The sequence below is a fragment of the Sebastes umbrosus genome, chromosome 9 (assembly GCF_015220745.1).
Source record: "Sebastes umbrosus isolate fSebUmb1 chromosome 9, fSebUmb1.pri, whole genome shotgun sequence".
Classification (NCBI taxonomy): domain Eukaryota; kingdom Metazoa; phylum Chordata; class Actinopteri; order Perciformes; family Sebastidae; genus Sebastes; species Sebastes umbrosus.
This window is the reverse complement of record NC_051277.1, coordinates 27447748-27465907: the sequence shown is the minus strand read 5'-3', so window position 1 is coordinate 27465907 and position 18160 is coordinate 27447748. Positions and strand designations below refer to the sequence as shown.

Below are 18160 nucleotides of genomic sequence, written 5' to 3'. Positions count from 1 at the left end.
TACAAAAATTAATAGTATAGTATGTCAAAAAAAGTAAAAAAAAAACACTATAGTATGTTGAAAAACGTCATAGTATACTATGTTGGAAAATGTATTAGTAGTATGTTGAAAAAAAAAAAAAAAAAGTCATAGTATAATATGGCGAAAAAATTTCATAGTATAATTTGTTGAAAAAACGTCATAGTATAATATGTATAAAAAAGTCATGAATAAGTCATAGTAAAGTATGTTGAAAAAAGTAAAAAAAAATAAATAAAAAAGTATATCAAAATAAAGTCATAGTATAGTATGTCGAAAAAATGGCATATATCGAAAAAGATTTAAAAAAGGCATGGTATAGTATGTTGAGAAAAAAAAAAAGTCATGGTATAGTGTGTCTAAAAAAAATTCATAGCATAGAATTTCGAAAAAAAAAAAAGTCATACTATAGTATGTCGAAAAAAAGTCATAGTATAGTAATGTCGAAATTTTTTTTAAAAGAGCTCATAGTATAGTATGTCCAAAAATTAAAAAAGTCATAGTAGACTATGTTAAAAACATTCTATACATTCTATATAGTATGTCGAAAAAAAGTCAGAAAAAAGTCATATTGTAATATGTCAAAAAAAGTCATAGTATAGTATGTCCAAAAATGTCATAGTACATTAGTACACTGAATAGTTTCTTCCCACGATCTCTGGATGGTGTTCTGAAAGTCATAAAACTCTAACTGCAGAGAGCTGAATTATAATGTTATTTATCACATTATTTTAATGGCTCAATGCTGCCTGGTTTCATAGGCTTCTGCAGTCATACCCACTGAGAGAAAGAGAGCGAGACGTGCAGAGAAAGAAAAAGAACATCATGTAATAGCAAGTAACACATATACAGTGATATGTCAAATCAATTCACAACACAGAAACTGAATAAATGGAGCTACTTTCAGATGTCAGTAAAATAAATAGTTTCTTCTGTCTGCAGAAAATAAACACTTTAATGATTTATGATTTCAAGACAAAGTCCCTTTTAAAGCATGAAAGGAAATCACATCTGTTACTTCCCTTGAGTGTATTGACTTCTGAAATATGTATTAATAATCCATAAATTGTTTTGTTCCCCTGTAGCCTGAGCCCCCTTCTGCCAACAAGTGGCAGCTGGACAGCTGGTTGAATAAGGTCCAAGCTCAAACCAAACCCCAGGTTCCCCAACAGCAAGAACATGGCACAGGTTGGTATGAACCATAGACTGTATGTACAGATGGACGACATGAAAGCTCCCCAAAAGTGAAGCCAAAACATCTCGATCGCCCCCTGGTGGCTGGCTGCAGTATAGGTCATAAATCCCACCCCCTCCATGTTAGCAAATGGGACATGGGCCAAACTAAAAAGTCAAAGTACACGTCAAATACATTTTTCCAAAAGAAGGTTTCTGTCATTTTAGGTAGTTCTTATCACGCTGATGTATGTTCAAGAGTTTATTTTTAGAATAAGTTTGGTTTTAATTCGTTATTTGATGCTAAAAAAAGGGGATGAGACGTCATGATTGACAGCTGTGATTCTCTCTCACTGACAATCTGCTGCTGCGCTCGACCCCCCGATTGATTCAGGCGGTTGACCTTGATACCGCGGCTCCACCTCCCGATCACTACTGCGCAGACTCTGGCTCCAAATTACGTCAAATTCTCAAGATGGCAGCTCCCGTATCCGGGATATTTTGGCTTCACTTCTGTATAGTGGGAGAAATAAAATAAAATCTGGTTTAATCTGGAAAATTTATTCTGGTCTAATGGTCCACTGCCCAGGCTCCATCACCCAGGGTCCGAGGACTTTTTCTCCAGGGAGTGAAGCACCAGGAGCGGGTACAGCAACCAAGACCAAACCCTGCGGATCCAACAGCGCCCCTGTTCCAGCTGCACCAACGGTGGAACACAAGGAGATCAGGGGAGCCTTCTGGTAGGAGCGACAAGTGTATTTTTTGGGGGGAAATTTGACAGACTAACTTTTCAAATGACGTCTGCTAAATGAATTAATGAATGACTAACACACAGACAGAAGGATGAACAAATTATAGGCAACAACTGACAAAAATGTGTCTCTAACCATAAAAGACAAATCACTTCTTGCTTCCCTCAGCCCAGGCAGAGAGAAGGCCAAGGCCAAGCTCAGCCAGAAGGCCTCGGGGGAGAGCCAGAGGTCAAAGATGAGGATGTCGCCGGGCCTGTTGTCAGGGCCAGAGGTCACAACCCCGAGGAGGAACACCACAGGGAAGAAGCAGCCCAGACGGACGGAGAGGTCAAACAGTGTGGAGGATAATCAGAGCCAGACATGGAGCAGAACAAACCAGCATAGGTAGGCAGAGGAAGAGAGTACAAGACCCTTCTTCACATATTAGCTAAGTTGAATGTGTTTATCATCAGTTAGTAGTTGTATCCCAAAAGAAAGACTTACTTATTATTCGTTTAAAATGTAAAATTATTAGCAATGTTAATCCAAATTTGTTTTAACGCCACTCATTTCTTTAAGGCATTAACGCAACTTGCGATCTTTGAGGTTGTACTGGACTCAGTTTTGAAGCTGTGTCATATGAAAAGAAAACCTAAGGAATCCATTGGTACCAACCATGTCATACTAGCTTGTGGCAAAGGAGGCTAAATGACGCTCCAAAGTTACGCTAAATTTTGGCGAGACAGTTTCAAAGGAATCCATTTACCTCCGACCTATAATATATAGTACAATAATAATAATAATGCTGAAAATAGGATATATCATTAAGTGTGTGAAAAGGCAAGAATAGTATTAATAAATAATATATAATATATACAAAATTTGTTTAAACGTTTGTTTAAATGCCGCTAATTTCTTTAACGCATTAACTTAAATCAATTTTTTGGAGGTTGTAGCAGGCTCAGTTTTAAAGCTAGAGTGAAGATACTGGTATCATATGAAACTAGAAAACCTAAGGAATCCATTGGTACCAACCATGTCAGGAGGCTAAATAACGCTCCAAACTTACGCCAAATTTTGCTGAGAAAAAACGGTCCTGAATGGTCATTTTCAAAAGGGTCCCTTGACCTCTGACCTCAAGATATTTCAATGAAAATGGGTTGTATGGGTATTAATCGCGATTAAATAATATAATAAGATATTAAATATCGTTATTAACAGCCCTAATTATTAGTGAAAAATGGCAATCACTGACAAAAAACAATATATTTAGCTAAGTGAGCAGGCACTACATTCTTTAAAATGTTGTAAGGGAGACAATTTGAATAATTAGGACTTTGAAAATGAAGACTTTATATGTGCCAGGTCCAGATGTGGGAGGTTTTTTGGATACAACCCTAGTAAGCATTTCTTGAGAAGTCTGAAGCTTTTCTAATAAGTCATAGTCAAAATGGCATTGAACATGAGGCCCTGCCCTTTCCTGGCCAACTATTTATTTTTTTCACAACTAATTCTCTAAAATTTAACTAAAAATATCCAAAATGAACGGTGTTAGTTTTTTTCTAAATGTGGGGTGTGTTTTTATCAGAGAGCCACATTTTAACATATTCTCTACTTTAGTCTTTTAGTCTTATCAGTGCAGCATCGTCAAGATAATTTATAATATATAATAAAAATAATAATGGCCCCAGGATACTCCCCTGGGGGACGCCGCAAGTTATGGATTCAGGACGAGAAAGCCACCCAATCAACTTTTTAAGTATCTTTTTGATAGCTGGTTCACTGAAACAATGGCTCTTAATTTCCATACATTTACTTCCCCTTTCCGGGACCGGGTCATGGGGGCAGCAGGTTAAGCAGGGAATTCCAGACGTCCCTCTCCCCAGCAACGTTTACCAGCTCGTCCTTGGGGACCCCGAGGCGTTCCCAGGCCAGACGAGATATATAATCCCTCCAGCGTGTTCTGGGTCTACCCCGGGGCCTCTTACCAGCTCTTAAGTTCTACCGCAAAATTCCATGTTCTGCAGTAAGCCCCCGAGCATCGCTTAAAGGGCCTAAGGATCTTTGTTGTGCCCGTGTGCCTCTAGTGAATCAGCAGTCAAATTATGTAATGTTGACGCGCAGTCTTAACTAACTGATGGAAGTGCAAATTCATTGTCTCAAGTGAGATATTTTAAGAACATCAAAACTATTGTAACAACTAGGGTGGTCGAAGTTAACCCGATAATAACGTGTTAACGCAAATTCGTTTTAATTCGTCACTAATTTCTTTAACGCATTGTGATTTTTAGGTTGCAGCAGGCTCAGTTTTTCGCACATTTTTTATCTGTTCAAAATGTACCGTACAGGGAGATTTGTCAAGTATCTAGTGTGTCAGTGTGCTGACTTGACTATGACTTGCCCAAAACTGCATCTGATTATCATAAAATGAGAGACTCGTGGTTACCCATAGAACCTATTTCCTTTCCAGAATTTAGCGCAAATTTGGAGCGTTATTGAACCTCCTTTGCGACAGGCTAGTATGACTGATTGGTTGGTACCGATGGATTCCTTAGGTTTTTTCTAGTTTCATATGATGCTAGTATCTTCACTCTAAACTGAGCCTGCTACAACTTCTGAAAGATTGATTGCGTTAAAGAAATAAGTGGCGTTAAAATGATTTTGTGTTAACGCGTTATTAAGAGCCCTAAAATATATACATACATAAAGCAAGCATATTCTCCCACTTCCATGTTGATAAGAGTAATAAAAAATAGTCAAATCTCCCTTTAAGGTACATTGTGAACAGATAAAAAAATGTGCGATTAATTTGTGAGTATCACGATTAACTATGGACAATCATGGGATTAATCGCATTTAAATATTTTAATCAATTGACCGACCTACTAACAACTTATTTCTTGACTAGTAACTATGTATTATAACTTACATGTCACTTGTTATTGGTAAAACTATTACGATTGCTGTTAAAACAACGCTGTCACTTAGTATGGAGAGCTTCCAGAGGCTCCAGTGGATCACTGAGCTTCTTGGCAGCTAGCCATTGAAAATTGTCACTCCCACATCTGCTGTGAAAAATGCTCAGACTGAGTAGATGCCATGCCAAACTGGCTGCTCAGCTTGATGTTAGGCTAATTGGAAGAAAAACACAGACTTCCTAGCTTCGTCTCTTTATTCTTTTCTCCCTCAACCACTCCTTCCCTTCCCCGTTCCATTTTTTAGGTTTCCACATCCAAACAAGTTCGGCTGAATGCATGCTGTTTTCAATTATTTCATGCTGTCTTATATATTTTTTTTCATTTTAACACACAATCACCCCCCGCAGCTGGCCGAGGCGAGCATTATCGTCTACTGTTTGTCAGTGTAATACAGCATGACAGCAGCAGTGCCTTGCTCAAGGGTGAATCTAATACGGATTGTGACGCTGTATTTTGTTCCCACTGTAGCCCTGCAGTGAGGGAGAAGGACCTGTTGCCTCCCCCCTCCCTGGAGCTTCAGAACCCCCCGAGGCCACGAACCAAACCCCCCAATGGGAAAACAGCCCCCAGGAAAGAACCTCGCAGTGCTACCAACTCAAACAACAACACAGTTACTCCACCAGCGGCGCTACAGCAAACCCCCGTGCCAATACCTGCTGTCAGTGTAAACCAGGTTAGTTTCTGGGGGTGGGATGCACATGTGTGTGTTTATGGGGGAAGAGCGTAAAGAGTTTCTCCATATTTCTTCTCAGTAAGTAGCCTTAAAGTGGCAGTAGGCAGAACTTTTTTTTGGCATCATTGGGGGAACAAACTTTTGGAACCATTCCAATGCATTCCAACCATTCCAATATTCTGTTACTGAAATGCCTATTTCTCACCTCAAATGTTTTCACAAACATCTTGTAGTGTACTGTTTAGCTGTTAAATGAGAAAGTTTGCTCCGGCTGGTGGGCGATGCTTGGTATTTCCTCAACTGTTTTCAACATGGCTGCAGTACAGGTTACAGTAACAGAATATAGATTCATATTTGATCAGCACTGCCTATAGTTTGACCGTTTGATCGGAGTTTGCGAGTGATTGACAGCTGCTCAGAGACGGCAAGGGTCCAGCTCGGCTCTGATTGGTTGTTTTTCTGCAGTGGGGGAAATCTTGCAGATGCCATTGGGAGTACAGAGGCACATGATTTTTTTCAGATCTCATGCACTACTGTCAGGATGTAGTGACCGTTTTATAAAATTTTGCTCCAATTCTACCCTGCTGCTTTAATGGTTGCTCATATGCTAATCTCTCAAAGTTAATCCAGCTATTATTTATGACTGCTAGAATCTAACAATCCCATTTTCATTCAAATTACTTTCTCGAGGAAGAAGTGCATGACACAAACACCTTGGGACATTTAACCTTCACTTATCAACATCTGGAATAAAAAAATAAAAAATAAAAAAAGACAGTTTAAAACCAAGTGCTGCACACATGTAGCACTGTCCGTGTATCCTGCAATGATCACTTCATCCTTATTGTCTCCGGATGAGTTGTCAAAGCCATAAAATTCCACAGGATGAAAACTGTATTATTACATGACCATTATGGCTCAACACTGACTGGTTTTATCGAAATATGGAAAGTAAGAGAGGGAGTCAGAGAGATGGACTGAATCATCGACCGACGTCTCAACCTATAATGAGTGAACACTCTGTGGTTTTATGAAGATTAGGTAGTTTCAAGGAGAGAGAAAGAAAGAAAGAAAGAAAGAAAGAAAGAAAGAAAGGCACTTACAGTGAACTGGCTTTATGTAAGAAAGATATAGATAGAAAAAGACAGGAATGAAGATTATATAACAATTAAACCAATAAGTGCAACATAAGATGAAAATAGTAGGGCTGTCAAAGTTCACGCGATATCTCATTAACGCAAATTAATTTTAACGGCACTAATTTATTTAATTAACGCAAACGATCTTTGGGAGGTTGTAGTGGGATCAGTTTTAAAGCTAGAGTGAAGATACTCTACGCCAACGCTCCAAACATAGGTTAAATTTTGGCGAGGAAAAACTGTCATGGCCATTTTCAAAGGAGTCCCTTGACCTCTGACCTCAAGATATGTGAATGAAAATGGGTTCTCTGGGTACCCACGAGTCTCCCCTTTACAGACATGCCCACTTTATGATAATCACATGCAGTTTGGGGCAAGTCATAGCCAAGTCAGCGCATATTTATCCAATCCCAAGTTGATAAGAGTATTAAATACTTGACAAATCTCCCTTTAAGGTACATTTTGAACAGATAAAAATGTGTGATTAATTTGCGATCAGTCGATTTACAGCCCTAGAAAATATCCCTAATCGTTGCTTTAGGTAAAAAAATAAGTCAGGTTTTTAAGGTAAAAAATGTCATTGTCAACAAATAATCAACACGATATTGTTAGCAGTTTGTAAATCAGTCCATGGTCATAAAAAAAACTGTAAATGTTGACCTTATGTAACTCAAGAGAAACATCCACTGAAGTAAGGTTGACAGAGATGAATGTTCACAATCGACTTTGGAAGAACAAAAGAAGTGAACCAGTTCATCCAACTACTACGTACTCTCTCGAATTTATTTCAGGATGTGCCATGTTTTGATCTTTGTTGATCTTTATGACACACATCATTTGCATTTGTTTGCTTTGCAAAACAAATTTCCTTTCCGTTTTTCTGAAGAAAATATGCTTGAAAAACTCTGAGACAAATCAACAAATTGACCGAGAGCCATCCGTAATACTGAAACAATAAAAACTGCATTTTGACATCAACAACTAGCAAACAGCAGCTGACCTTACAGGCTGACAAAACCGACCTGTGAGTGACATGTCTGACCCTGACATCTGCCTCCTCTTCAACGGCAAGCTGAGATTCAATCAGTCTGACAGCCACCCACAGCTTCAAACTTTGATTCACTCTCACAGTACGTTTAATTCATTATTTAATGCGTACTTATCAAATGTGTTTATTTTTTCAACAATAATCAGCTTCAGGAAAACAAAAATAAAGAACAAAAAAATAATGCCACGTATCCCACTGCAAGGCTTTTCCTCAACTACTGTGTATGACTTAAAGTTGGGGTAGGCAGGCTGGAGCAAATATGATTAAAAAAAGTTATTTTTATAAAAAGGTCACTATATCCAGACAGTAGTGCATGAAACAGGTAATCTGAAAAAAATCATGTGCCTCTGTGTCCTCCGGTGCTTTCAGCGCTGATCAAATATGAATCTATACTCAGCCCCAAGACCATTGGTTCCTACTGAAGACGCTCTCTCTCTGAAATGACCTGTGATTGGCCAAAGTCTCCCGTCAGATTTTTTAAAGCCTGAAAACAGAGTCATGAGGAGGTGCAGAAGTCTAGTTTTATCTCAGAACACTTTAATTACAATATGCTGAAAGGTTATTATGGAATTTTTGCCCAATGATGCCAAAAACATTCTGCCTACTGCCCACTTTAAAGGTGCATTATTAAAAAATCTAAAAATTTCACTACAGTAATTCTCAAGGGCTGTCAATTTAGATCCACTCTATCATAGTTGATTCTACATGATTTACATATAGAGGTGCATTACATAATCTGATGTCGACAACAACAACCTGCAGTATGTCTATAGCTGTACCAGCTGAAACATTCCCCCATTTTATTCCAAAAATAACCTAAAAATAAAGATCAGTGCTAACATCTGCAACCTGTGCTGTGGGGGCTGTCACGACACTTGATCCGCTGCCAGCCTTAGCTGCGCGGAACAGCTGGCAGGACGGCTAACGCTGGTGTCAACAGTGAGGAGAGAAGAACTTTCCAGAAAACATTGCCGAAAAACTTCTGCTCAAGAAAGGAAAAGCTTTTGCCAGCAGTGTAGAGACGCATTATACAGGGGACGGTTTTTCTTTTCTTTTTCAACAAAACACAACATGCCGTTTATTGAAATTGGATTTTGCAGATGGCAACATGCATTGGAATGATTCCAAAAGTTTGAGAAAAACTGTCGCCTTGTGTCTGCCAAGCGAGTGGGTTTTGCTCCAGACTGGGAACATTAGTGGTATTTTCTTCTCTGCATCTAGCTCTGTAGTTGTTATCTCATGTTGATGTTGCACACGCAGCACTGCGATTTACTTCCTTTTGTGTCAAACAACAATCATTGATCATTTCACATCTAAAAATCAAGCATTTAACATCTGAGGGACAATTTTTGATTGGATGCAAAATAAGGTCAGAGATGCAGGTGTTAATTCTGCAGAGCTGTCAAGAAAGTAAGCTAAGCAGACGCAGGCTGGTTCTGCTTGCCGGCATCATTCACACACATCCCTCACACAAGAAGAACGTCAGGATGATGAATTGATCATGCACTAATCTCTATAAACAGATATCTACATATTAATGTAGAATCTGTAGGAAACGGGAGAAGATTTTGGTATCGTTCGGGTGTCCTTTTGTAGTCCGAGTAGTGTTGACCAATCACGTTTGAGCAGTCTTTGGTTGCATGCAGGTAAACAGTCCATGTGGAGAGCAAAAGAGGCGGAACGCATTGGACAATACGCAATCTCTGATAGCTTTTTATTAGCTTTTTTGAAAAATGTATCTACATTGAAACATGAAACAATCTGGTCGTAGACGTCGTCTCTCAACTTCAATTCCATTCTCGCGTCTCAAGTTACTAGTAGATAGATAGATAGATAGATCGATTGACTTTATTGATCCCAAAAGGGAAGTTGAGGTGTCAAAGCAGCAAAACTCGGACTGCAAACAATGACTGGCGCACGAAAGAGGAAGTCTTGGCCTGGAAATCCAATATTTGCCAGGCTGACAGAGAACGCCAGGCAGACATACAGCTGACAACCTTGCAGCTAAACTAATTGATGCGGTGTAGACTAAAGTGGCTGCATGTGTCCAGGACAAAGCACTCAGCATCGTGGCTGCTAATTCTTCCGGACGGGTGAACTGCGGTCTCAGTTGTCTGTTTTGCGCATACACTACAGCTGGTGATAAATGATGGATTTAACCTGTTTGTGCATCGGCTTATCGTTGCTTCTGGGCGGCTTGTTACGCACTAAAACCACAGCACCACTGCATGAAACGCATTTATCTTGTCAGTTAATGGTTAATAATCGGTTAACATGGATCGGCTATCGGTTAGAAAAAATATTCTAAATTAGCATCCGTAATCCGGATATCTGCTGGCTACACCGGAACCCAAAAATATTGGCCGTTGCCCACAGAGGCTAAATTGTTGTCAGGCCGATAGCGGATGGCTTCCGAGATTGATGTTGCACAAACAACCATAAAACAGTTTCCTCACTTAAAGGGGTGATATTTGATATTTTTTTTATTATCAACAATGGTATCATTTTTCTTATTATCAACAACGGTCACTATATCCTGACAGTAGTGCATGAGACAGGTAATATGAAAAAAAATCAAGTGCCTCGGTGTCCTCCGGTGCTCCTATGGCATCTACAAGATTTCACAGACCGGAGGAAAACAACCAATCAGAGCCGAGCTGGAGCCTTGCCGTCCGATCAAACGGTCAAACTAGGCAGCACTGATCAAATATGTATCAATATTCTGTTACTGTAATACCTATTTCTCACCTCAAATGTTTACAGAAACATCTTGTAGTGTACTGTTTAGCTGTAAAATGAGAAAGTTTGTGACCCGGAAGCCATGTTGAGATCAGTTGAGGAAATCAACCAAGCTCCTGCCCACCAGCCGGAGCAAACTTTCTCAGTTTACAGCTAAACAGTACACTACAAGATGTTTCTGACAACATTTTACACGAGAAATAGGCATTACAGTAACAGAATATTAATTCATAGTGCTACGTTTGATTGGAGTTTGAGAGTGATTGACACATGCCTCTGTTAAATGAACAGCCAATAGGAACGCTCTCTCTCTAAGACAAAAAACAACGATGAATCGATCCAAGTCAATCAACAACTATTGTCCGTGTAGCCAAAGCCTGCTGTGTATATTCCTCTGTGCAATAGAACTCCACAAAAATGTTCCTTCATTACAATGAACACAGGCACTGTAGTTTATTTTGACTCAATTCTGCTGCCGTAAACACTCAATAGAGCACCCAATGTGTATTAATCCGCAGCTGAAAATAGTCCTCAACAAATGCATTATTTCCTCCTGTTTGAGCAATGTTTGCTAGAAACTACAGTGCCCAGCTGTTTAGGAAATTAGGAAATTCTGTGACAGTTTAATGACAGTGATTGTGTACTTTGAGAGTACAGGGCTGAAAGGTCACTGCGAGTAGTCACCAATGTGCTGCAGCTTTTAGAAAAGGCATCACTTATTCACTTTCCCAGTTATTCTAAGTCTAGACTCCACCAGTGAGGGGATTTGCATGTCTGAAAACTGGCATACTGTTACTGACAGCAATCAAGGCTGAATACCATTGCTGCCAGCAGTGAGGAGAAACTTTTAGCGGACACTGACTGATCTTTGATAAAGATAAACTCTTCTTTTTTGAATCTCTTAATTTGCATGTGACATCAGATTGCCCACGCTGAGTTATGTGACTAGTGTGCAGTGAATATCCCTGACGTACAAAATTAGACAAACATGTTTCACTTTTCACTTCACAGATTAGTATAACAAGCCTGCGCTGCCTAATTTGCTCGATATTATCACATGCAGTAATATATATTTTAAGCTTCATTGATTTATACTTTCTGTCAACTGCAGGGGCTTAAAAATGCACTGGCTGATAACATATAAGCAAGATTTCTTTCATTGAGATAGCAAAAGATAAAAAGCCTTCTTTTTATCATGGTAGTAGTTTAGTATTTTACACAGTGGAGGGTGTAGAGAGATTACTGTGGGGCCATTAGTCTAGCAAAACTATTTGCAAGTGTGTGTGAAGAGTTATGTAACTGTATCTCAATCTGTGAGTGCGTAATCAGATTTGTAAATGTCTAAAAAAAAATGATCTAAATGTGTACTGAGATTTGTGAATGTGCACAGGAATCTGCAAATGTGTATTCAGAATCTATGTGCGTAATCATATTTGTAAATGTGTAAAAGAAATCTGCAAATGTGTATTCTGATTTGCAAGTGTATTGAGATTTGTAAATGTGTAAAAGAATCTCTAAATACGTATTGAGATTTGTGAATGTGTACAGGAATCTGCAAATGTGTATTCAGAATCTGTGTGTGCGTAATCAGATTTGTAAAAAGAAATGTGTAAAAAAAAATCTCTAAATGTGTATTCAGATTTGCAAGTGTATTGAGATTTGTAAATGTGTACAAATTTGTAAACAAATTTACAAAATCTCAATACAGATTTGGAGATTGTTTTTACATATTTACTAATCTGATTATGCACACATGGATTCTGAATACATATTTGTAGATTCCTGTACACATTCACAAATCTCATTATGCATTTATAGATTCTTTTATACATTTGAAAATCTCAAATGTAAAAAGAATCTCCAAATCTGTATTGACATTTGTAAATTTGTAGACAAATCTGTAAATGCGTACATACATCTGTAAATGTGTAGACAAAACTGTGCACATTTACAAATCTCAGTACGTATTTAGAGATCACTTTACATATTTACAAATCTGAACAACGCACACAGATTCTGAATACACATTTGCAGATTCCTGTACACATTTACAAATCTCAATACGCATTTAGAGATTCTTTTACACATTTACAAATCTGATTACGGTCACACAGATTGAGCTACAGTTACGCAACTCTCCACACACATTTGCAAATAATTTTGCTACAATAATGACCCCATAGATTACAAATGACATGTGTTTTTGTGTGCACACTCCTGATTAGCAGCCATAGTGATTTTCATAGGTCGGTGCATATGAATAATTATTAGCAGTATAATTCAATCATCTTAAAGCTCACTCCCTTTTGTCCTTTGTCATTTTTTGTCTTTAAAACAGGACAAGAGGAAACACAGAGGTCCAAGCACCAAAATCACACCCAAGTCCCGAGAATTCATCGAAACGGATTCATCCTCCTCCTCCTCTGAATGCCACTCGGATTCGGAGGAAGCCCTCAAAATCCCCACTCTGCCACCTGAGACGACACGCTCTGCAATTAACACACAGACTCTGTCCAACACACACATGCACACGCCTCTCCCCCCGTGCCTCGGCTCCGCTGGCAGCGTGGGGAGTCTGGGAACATTTGGTGGGAAGGGACTTCGAGTCAAAGATGGTAGCAATGTGACCACTAATGGTAGCAGCAGTAGTAATAGTAGCATCAGCAGTGGTAGTAATGGCAGCAGTAGTAGCTGTAACTCCCTAAGCATTAGCAACATAAGTGGTTCATTTGGCACTTCTGTTCCTGATCCTGGAGGGTTAGGAGGGCAGTGCAAAGACCCGGTGTCCGTGTCATCACCTCCCAACATTGGACACGAGGTGCCTCTGTCCCCCTTGGGGGAATACCAAGAGATCCAGAGTTTATGGGTGAAAATTGACCTGAGTTTGCTCAGCAGGGTGCCTGGCCAGTGTTTGGGGGAAAGATCCAGGGTGGGAATGGCCGAAAGGGACGGAAGTGAAGGGAGAGACAGAGAGAGACAGGGGGAGAGGGAGAGGACGGGGCTGGCCGAGAGAGAAAGACAGAAGCAGGCTGAGAGAGAGTTGCCAGGTCCGAGAGAGAGGCAGAAGTTACCTAAAGGGGAGAAACAGGACGAAGAGAATGAGCGATTAGTGCAGGACAGAGAGAGGCAAGGTGACAGAGACAGATTAACAGAGAGAGAGAGGCAGATGGACAGAGAGGACAGAGAAAGATTGGGGCTCGGGGAGAGGGAAAGGACGACGGGGAGGGACAGAGAGAAGGTGTGCCAAGGTCTGGGGGTCCAGGACAACCCCCCTGTGCAAGAGCAGAGTAATCCCAGGCTGGCAGGGAGGACGGAGAGAGGAGAGAACGGAGGCAAACACAGGAGGCAGGCAGCTGGAAACATGGTGGTCCCAACAGAGAAACACACCAGCAAGAGCAAGAGGAAACACAAGGTGCTGTGGCACAGGATTCTCTCTGTTTAAGTCCATAACCATTTTCTCGTAAATACTGTACTAGTGTGTTTTCTGTCCTCTATATTCCAGTCGGACCACAGTGATTCATCAGTCAACGGCAATAAGAAGCTGCGATTGGACAAAGACTGTCAGCTCCTCCCACCCTGCATCTCTCCAATACACAACCACAAGAACAGCTCTACAGAGTGAGTATTAACGTACTTTACACACCCGCTAGGTTAAATCCCCCAAAGGAAAGTCAAACAGAACAAAACAAAAAGTTATGTTTGCATTACAGTTAGGGCTGTCAAAGTTAACGCAATAATAATGAGTTAACGCAAATTATTTTTAACGGATTAACGCAACTTGCGATTTCAAACTTTCAGAGGTTGTAGCGGCCTCAGTTTTGAAGCTAGAGTGGCATCATATGAAGCTAGAAAACCTGAGGAATCCATTGGTACCAACCATGTCAACCATGTCCAATAATAAATATATTAGGGCTGTCAATCCATTAAAATGTTTAATAACGATTAATTGCAAATTAATTACACATTTTTTATCTGTACAAAATGTACCTTAAAGGGAGATTTGTCAAGAATTTAATACTCTTAGCAACATGGGAGTGGGAAAATATGCTGCTTTATGCAAATGTTTGTATATATTTATTGTTGGAAATTAACAACACAAAACAATGACAAATATTGTCCTTCACAGGTACTACATTTAGCATAAAAAATATGCTCAAATCATAACATGACAAACTGCAGCCCAACAGGCAACAACAGCTGTCAGTGTGTCAGTGTGCTGACTTGACTATGACTTGCCCCAAACTGCATGTAGTTATCATAAAGTGGGCATGTCTGTAAAGGGGAGACTCGTGGGTACCCATAGAACACATTTACATTCACATATCTTGAGGTCAGAGGTCAAGGGACCCCTTTGAAAATGGCCACGCCAGATTTCCTTCACTAAAATTTAGTGTAAGTTTAGAGTGTTATTTAGCCTCTTTTATGACATGGTTGGTACCAATGGATTCCTCAGGTTTTCTAGTTTCATATGATGCCAGTATCTTCACCCTAGCTTTAAAACTGAGCCCACTGCAACTTAAAAAAAACAAAGTTGCATAAATGCGTTAAAAAAATGTATGTTGTTAAAACAAATTTGTGTTAACGTGTTATTATCGCGCTAACTTTAACAGCCCTAAAATATATACATACATTTGCATAAAACAAGCATATTTCTCCATTCCCATGTTGATAAGAGTATTAAATAGTTGACAGATCTCCCTTTAAGGTACATTTTGAACGGATAAAAAATGTGCGATTAATTTGCGATTAATCGTGATTAAAGATGGACAATCATGAGATTAATCGCAATTAAATATTGTAATCAATTGACAGCCTTAATTATTACAAAACACATTGTCTGTGTCCTTAACAAGTCTGTTGATTGCGTAGCTTTGGAATCATTTGAAACCTATATTGTTTACATCTGTGTTTGCTTCCTAGCAGTCTTCCTCTTCATTGCCATTGTTGGCACAGTACTCCACTTATCAACAGTTGGTTGAGGTGAGGTATAACGTGAAACCATCGGCAGGACAAATATTGCTTCACCTGCCTGCATGAACGTTGTCATGCACATGCACAAAAAAACTACTCAAACGGGGACTCACATTGCTCCACAGCACTACTAGTGTGTTTCCAAACCATGTTAGTTGACAGGGAGGACAGTTATTCATGCTCATTGTGAATCAAGACTTAAAGTACCCTATAAAAGTGGCTGAATTACATAAGAAAATCTTGAGAACTAAGTTATTCATGTAAACTCCCCATTCTTCCACTAAACACCACATTCTCCTCAGACAAGTTTACTGAGTATTTTTAGGAAGGCTTAACATTTTTAATGCGGCGATGAAGTCACCGGAGAGGTAAGTTCAATCCACACTGTGACACAGGAATAACAAACTGAATTTCAGCTTTCCACGTGAATTATTAAAAACAGACTAAGCCGCTAGTCGCTATAAATAACCTTCAACGTGACAGCTGCAGAGGAAATATTTTTATAGCATCTCAGCGTTATCAAAGAGTGTACAGCAGGGAAAGAGGAGGGTGACCCGGACATGAACCCATGACATTGTACGGCAGACGTCTCGGAGTGTCTGTTTATCATCTTAGAGGCTTTTTATGGAAGCTATAAAGTGGATGATGTGATCATCCGGCTCAGACCCATTCAGCTATTTCTAAACTGTGACTTTTAACAGTTATTATCACCCTTTTTTAATCAGACAGTTGTATTTTGACAACAGATAATTAGAGAAGATGTGTTAATGATCAAGTTTTTACCCTTGGAAGATGTTGTTTTACCTGTGTTTTTTGAGCATTTGAGCACATGAAATTTCAATTAGGGCCATTAATAGTCTTAACATCCAGTAAAAACATAATTTGAATGTTTTTAATGTTCTATCAATAGTTTTTTCATCACTAAAAGGAAAAAGATGTATTGAAGTAAATACACGAAATGTTCCTTTTCCTCTCAACTGACTGAAGGCTGAGAGGAAAATGACTGAGGCCATGTTTGTTTCTATTGAGAGCCGTGGCAGGCTAATTGACGTTAACGAGACACAAAGTAAACAACTTACTGTAGCTTACATGTCGTGGTCAGACAGTGTGTTGTTAGTGATATCAAAGACCACACCAGCATCACTAAATGTACCGAAGTGACATTTGCAGGTATGTATATGCTGGTTTATGTGCTGCAGCAAACCAGCTAACGTTAATTAGCTTTCTAGCGATAGCCTGCAAACTGGCGTTAGCAGTGCACTCTTTCCTGTTGAATGTTTGTTTTGTTGTTGTTCAACAAGCTAATTAAAGGACAAGATGTGTGTTCATGTTTTTCATGTTTGAAGACTTTAGCAGGAAAGCTAATGTTAGGCATTGACCTCGAATAGTTAAGGTTAGGCAATGACCTTGAATAGTTAAGGTTAGGCAATGACCTTGAATAATTAAGGTTAGGCATTGACCTCAAATAGTTGAGGCTAGGCATTGACCTTGAATAGTTAAGGTTAGGCATTGACCTCGAACGGTTAAGGTTAGGCATTGACCTCGAACAGTTAAGGTTAGGCATTGACCTCGAATAGTTAAGGTAAGGCATTGACCTCGAATAGTTAAGGTTAGGCATTGACCTCGAACGGTTAAGGTTAGGCATTGGCCTCGAACGGTTAAGGTTAGGCATTGACCTTGAACGGTTAAGGTTAGGCATTGACCTCGAATAGTTAAAGTTAGGCATTGACCTTGAATAGTTGAGGCTAGGCATTAAGGTTAGGCATTGACCTCGAACTGTTAAGGTTAGGCATTGACCTCGAATAGTTGAGGCTAGGCATTGACCTCGAACAGTTAAGGTTAGGCATTGACCTCGAACAGTTAAGGTTAGGCATTGACCTCGAATAGTTAAGGTTAGGCATTGACCTCGAATAGTTAAGGTTAGGCATTGACCTCGAACAGTTAAGGTTAGGCATTGACCTCGAATAGTTAAGGTTAGGCATTGACCTCGAATAGTTAAGGTTAGGCATTGACCTCGAACGGTTAAGGCTGGGCATTGGCCTCGAACGGTTAAGGTTAGGCATTGACCTCGAATAGTTAAGGTTAGGCATTGACCTCGAACTGTTAAGGTTAGGCATTGACCTCGAATAGTTGAGGCTAGGCATTGACCTCGAACAGTTAAGGTTAGGCATTGACCTCGAATAGTTAAGGTTAGGCATTGACCTCGAACGGTTAAGGTGAGGCATTGACCTTGAATAGTTAAAGTTAGGCATTGACCTTGAATAGTTAAAGTTAGGCATTGACCTCGAATAGTTGAGGCTAGGCATTAAGGTTAGGCATTGACCTTGAACGGTTAAGGTTAGGCATTGACCTCGAATAGTTAAGGTTAGGCATTGACCTCGAACGGTTAAGGTTATAGGATAGGTCGTCGGGCAGTGAGTTTCGCGACAGTTTTTGCAGATCTCAGATCACATTTCGCTGTTTGCAGGCTCCCTTATAGGGCTAGCTAGCTAGTTAACTGTTGGACTGTGAGAGGGAAGGGGGGATTCATATGTCGTGATAGTGTCATGTAGGCTGCTGTCTTTGAGAGAGAGAGAAAGAACACTCTTCCAGACGCATCCGCTGTTTTGCCCGTCTCTGCATGTTAAGCACCTAATGGTATTCCTATGAAATTAATTCAAAGATAGTTGTTGCCATCATGGAACCAAAAA

General features: G+C 39.7%; 1 protein-coding gene across 2 annotated transcripts in view; it reads left to right on the top strand.

Annotated features, from left to right (window-relative positions):
• The window catches only part of aff2 (AF4/FMR2 family, member 2), a 211308-nt gene that overhangs the window by 173153 nt on the left and 19995 nt on the right, over positions 1-18160 (top strand). For both annotated transcript variants that reach the window (XM_037780205.1, XM_037780204.1), the window contains exons 12-17: positions 1104-1206; positions 1781-1931; positions 2112-2327; positions 5369-5573; positions 12838-13911; positions 14002-14117. In XM_037780205.1, coding sequence (XP_037636133.1) covers positions 1104-1206; positions 1781-1931; positions 2112-2327; positions 5369-5573; positions 12838-13911; positions 14002-14117 — 1865 coding nt within the window. The remainder of the gene's footprint in view (positions 1-1103; positions 1207-1780; positions 1932-2111; positions 2328-5368; positions 5574-12837; positions 13912-14001; positions 14118-18160) is intronic.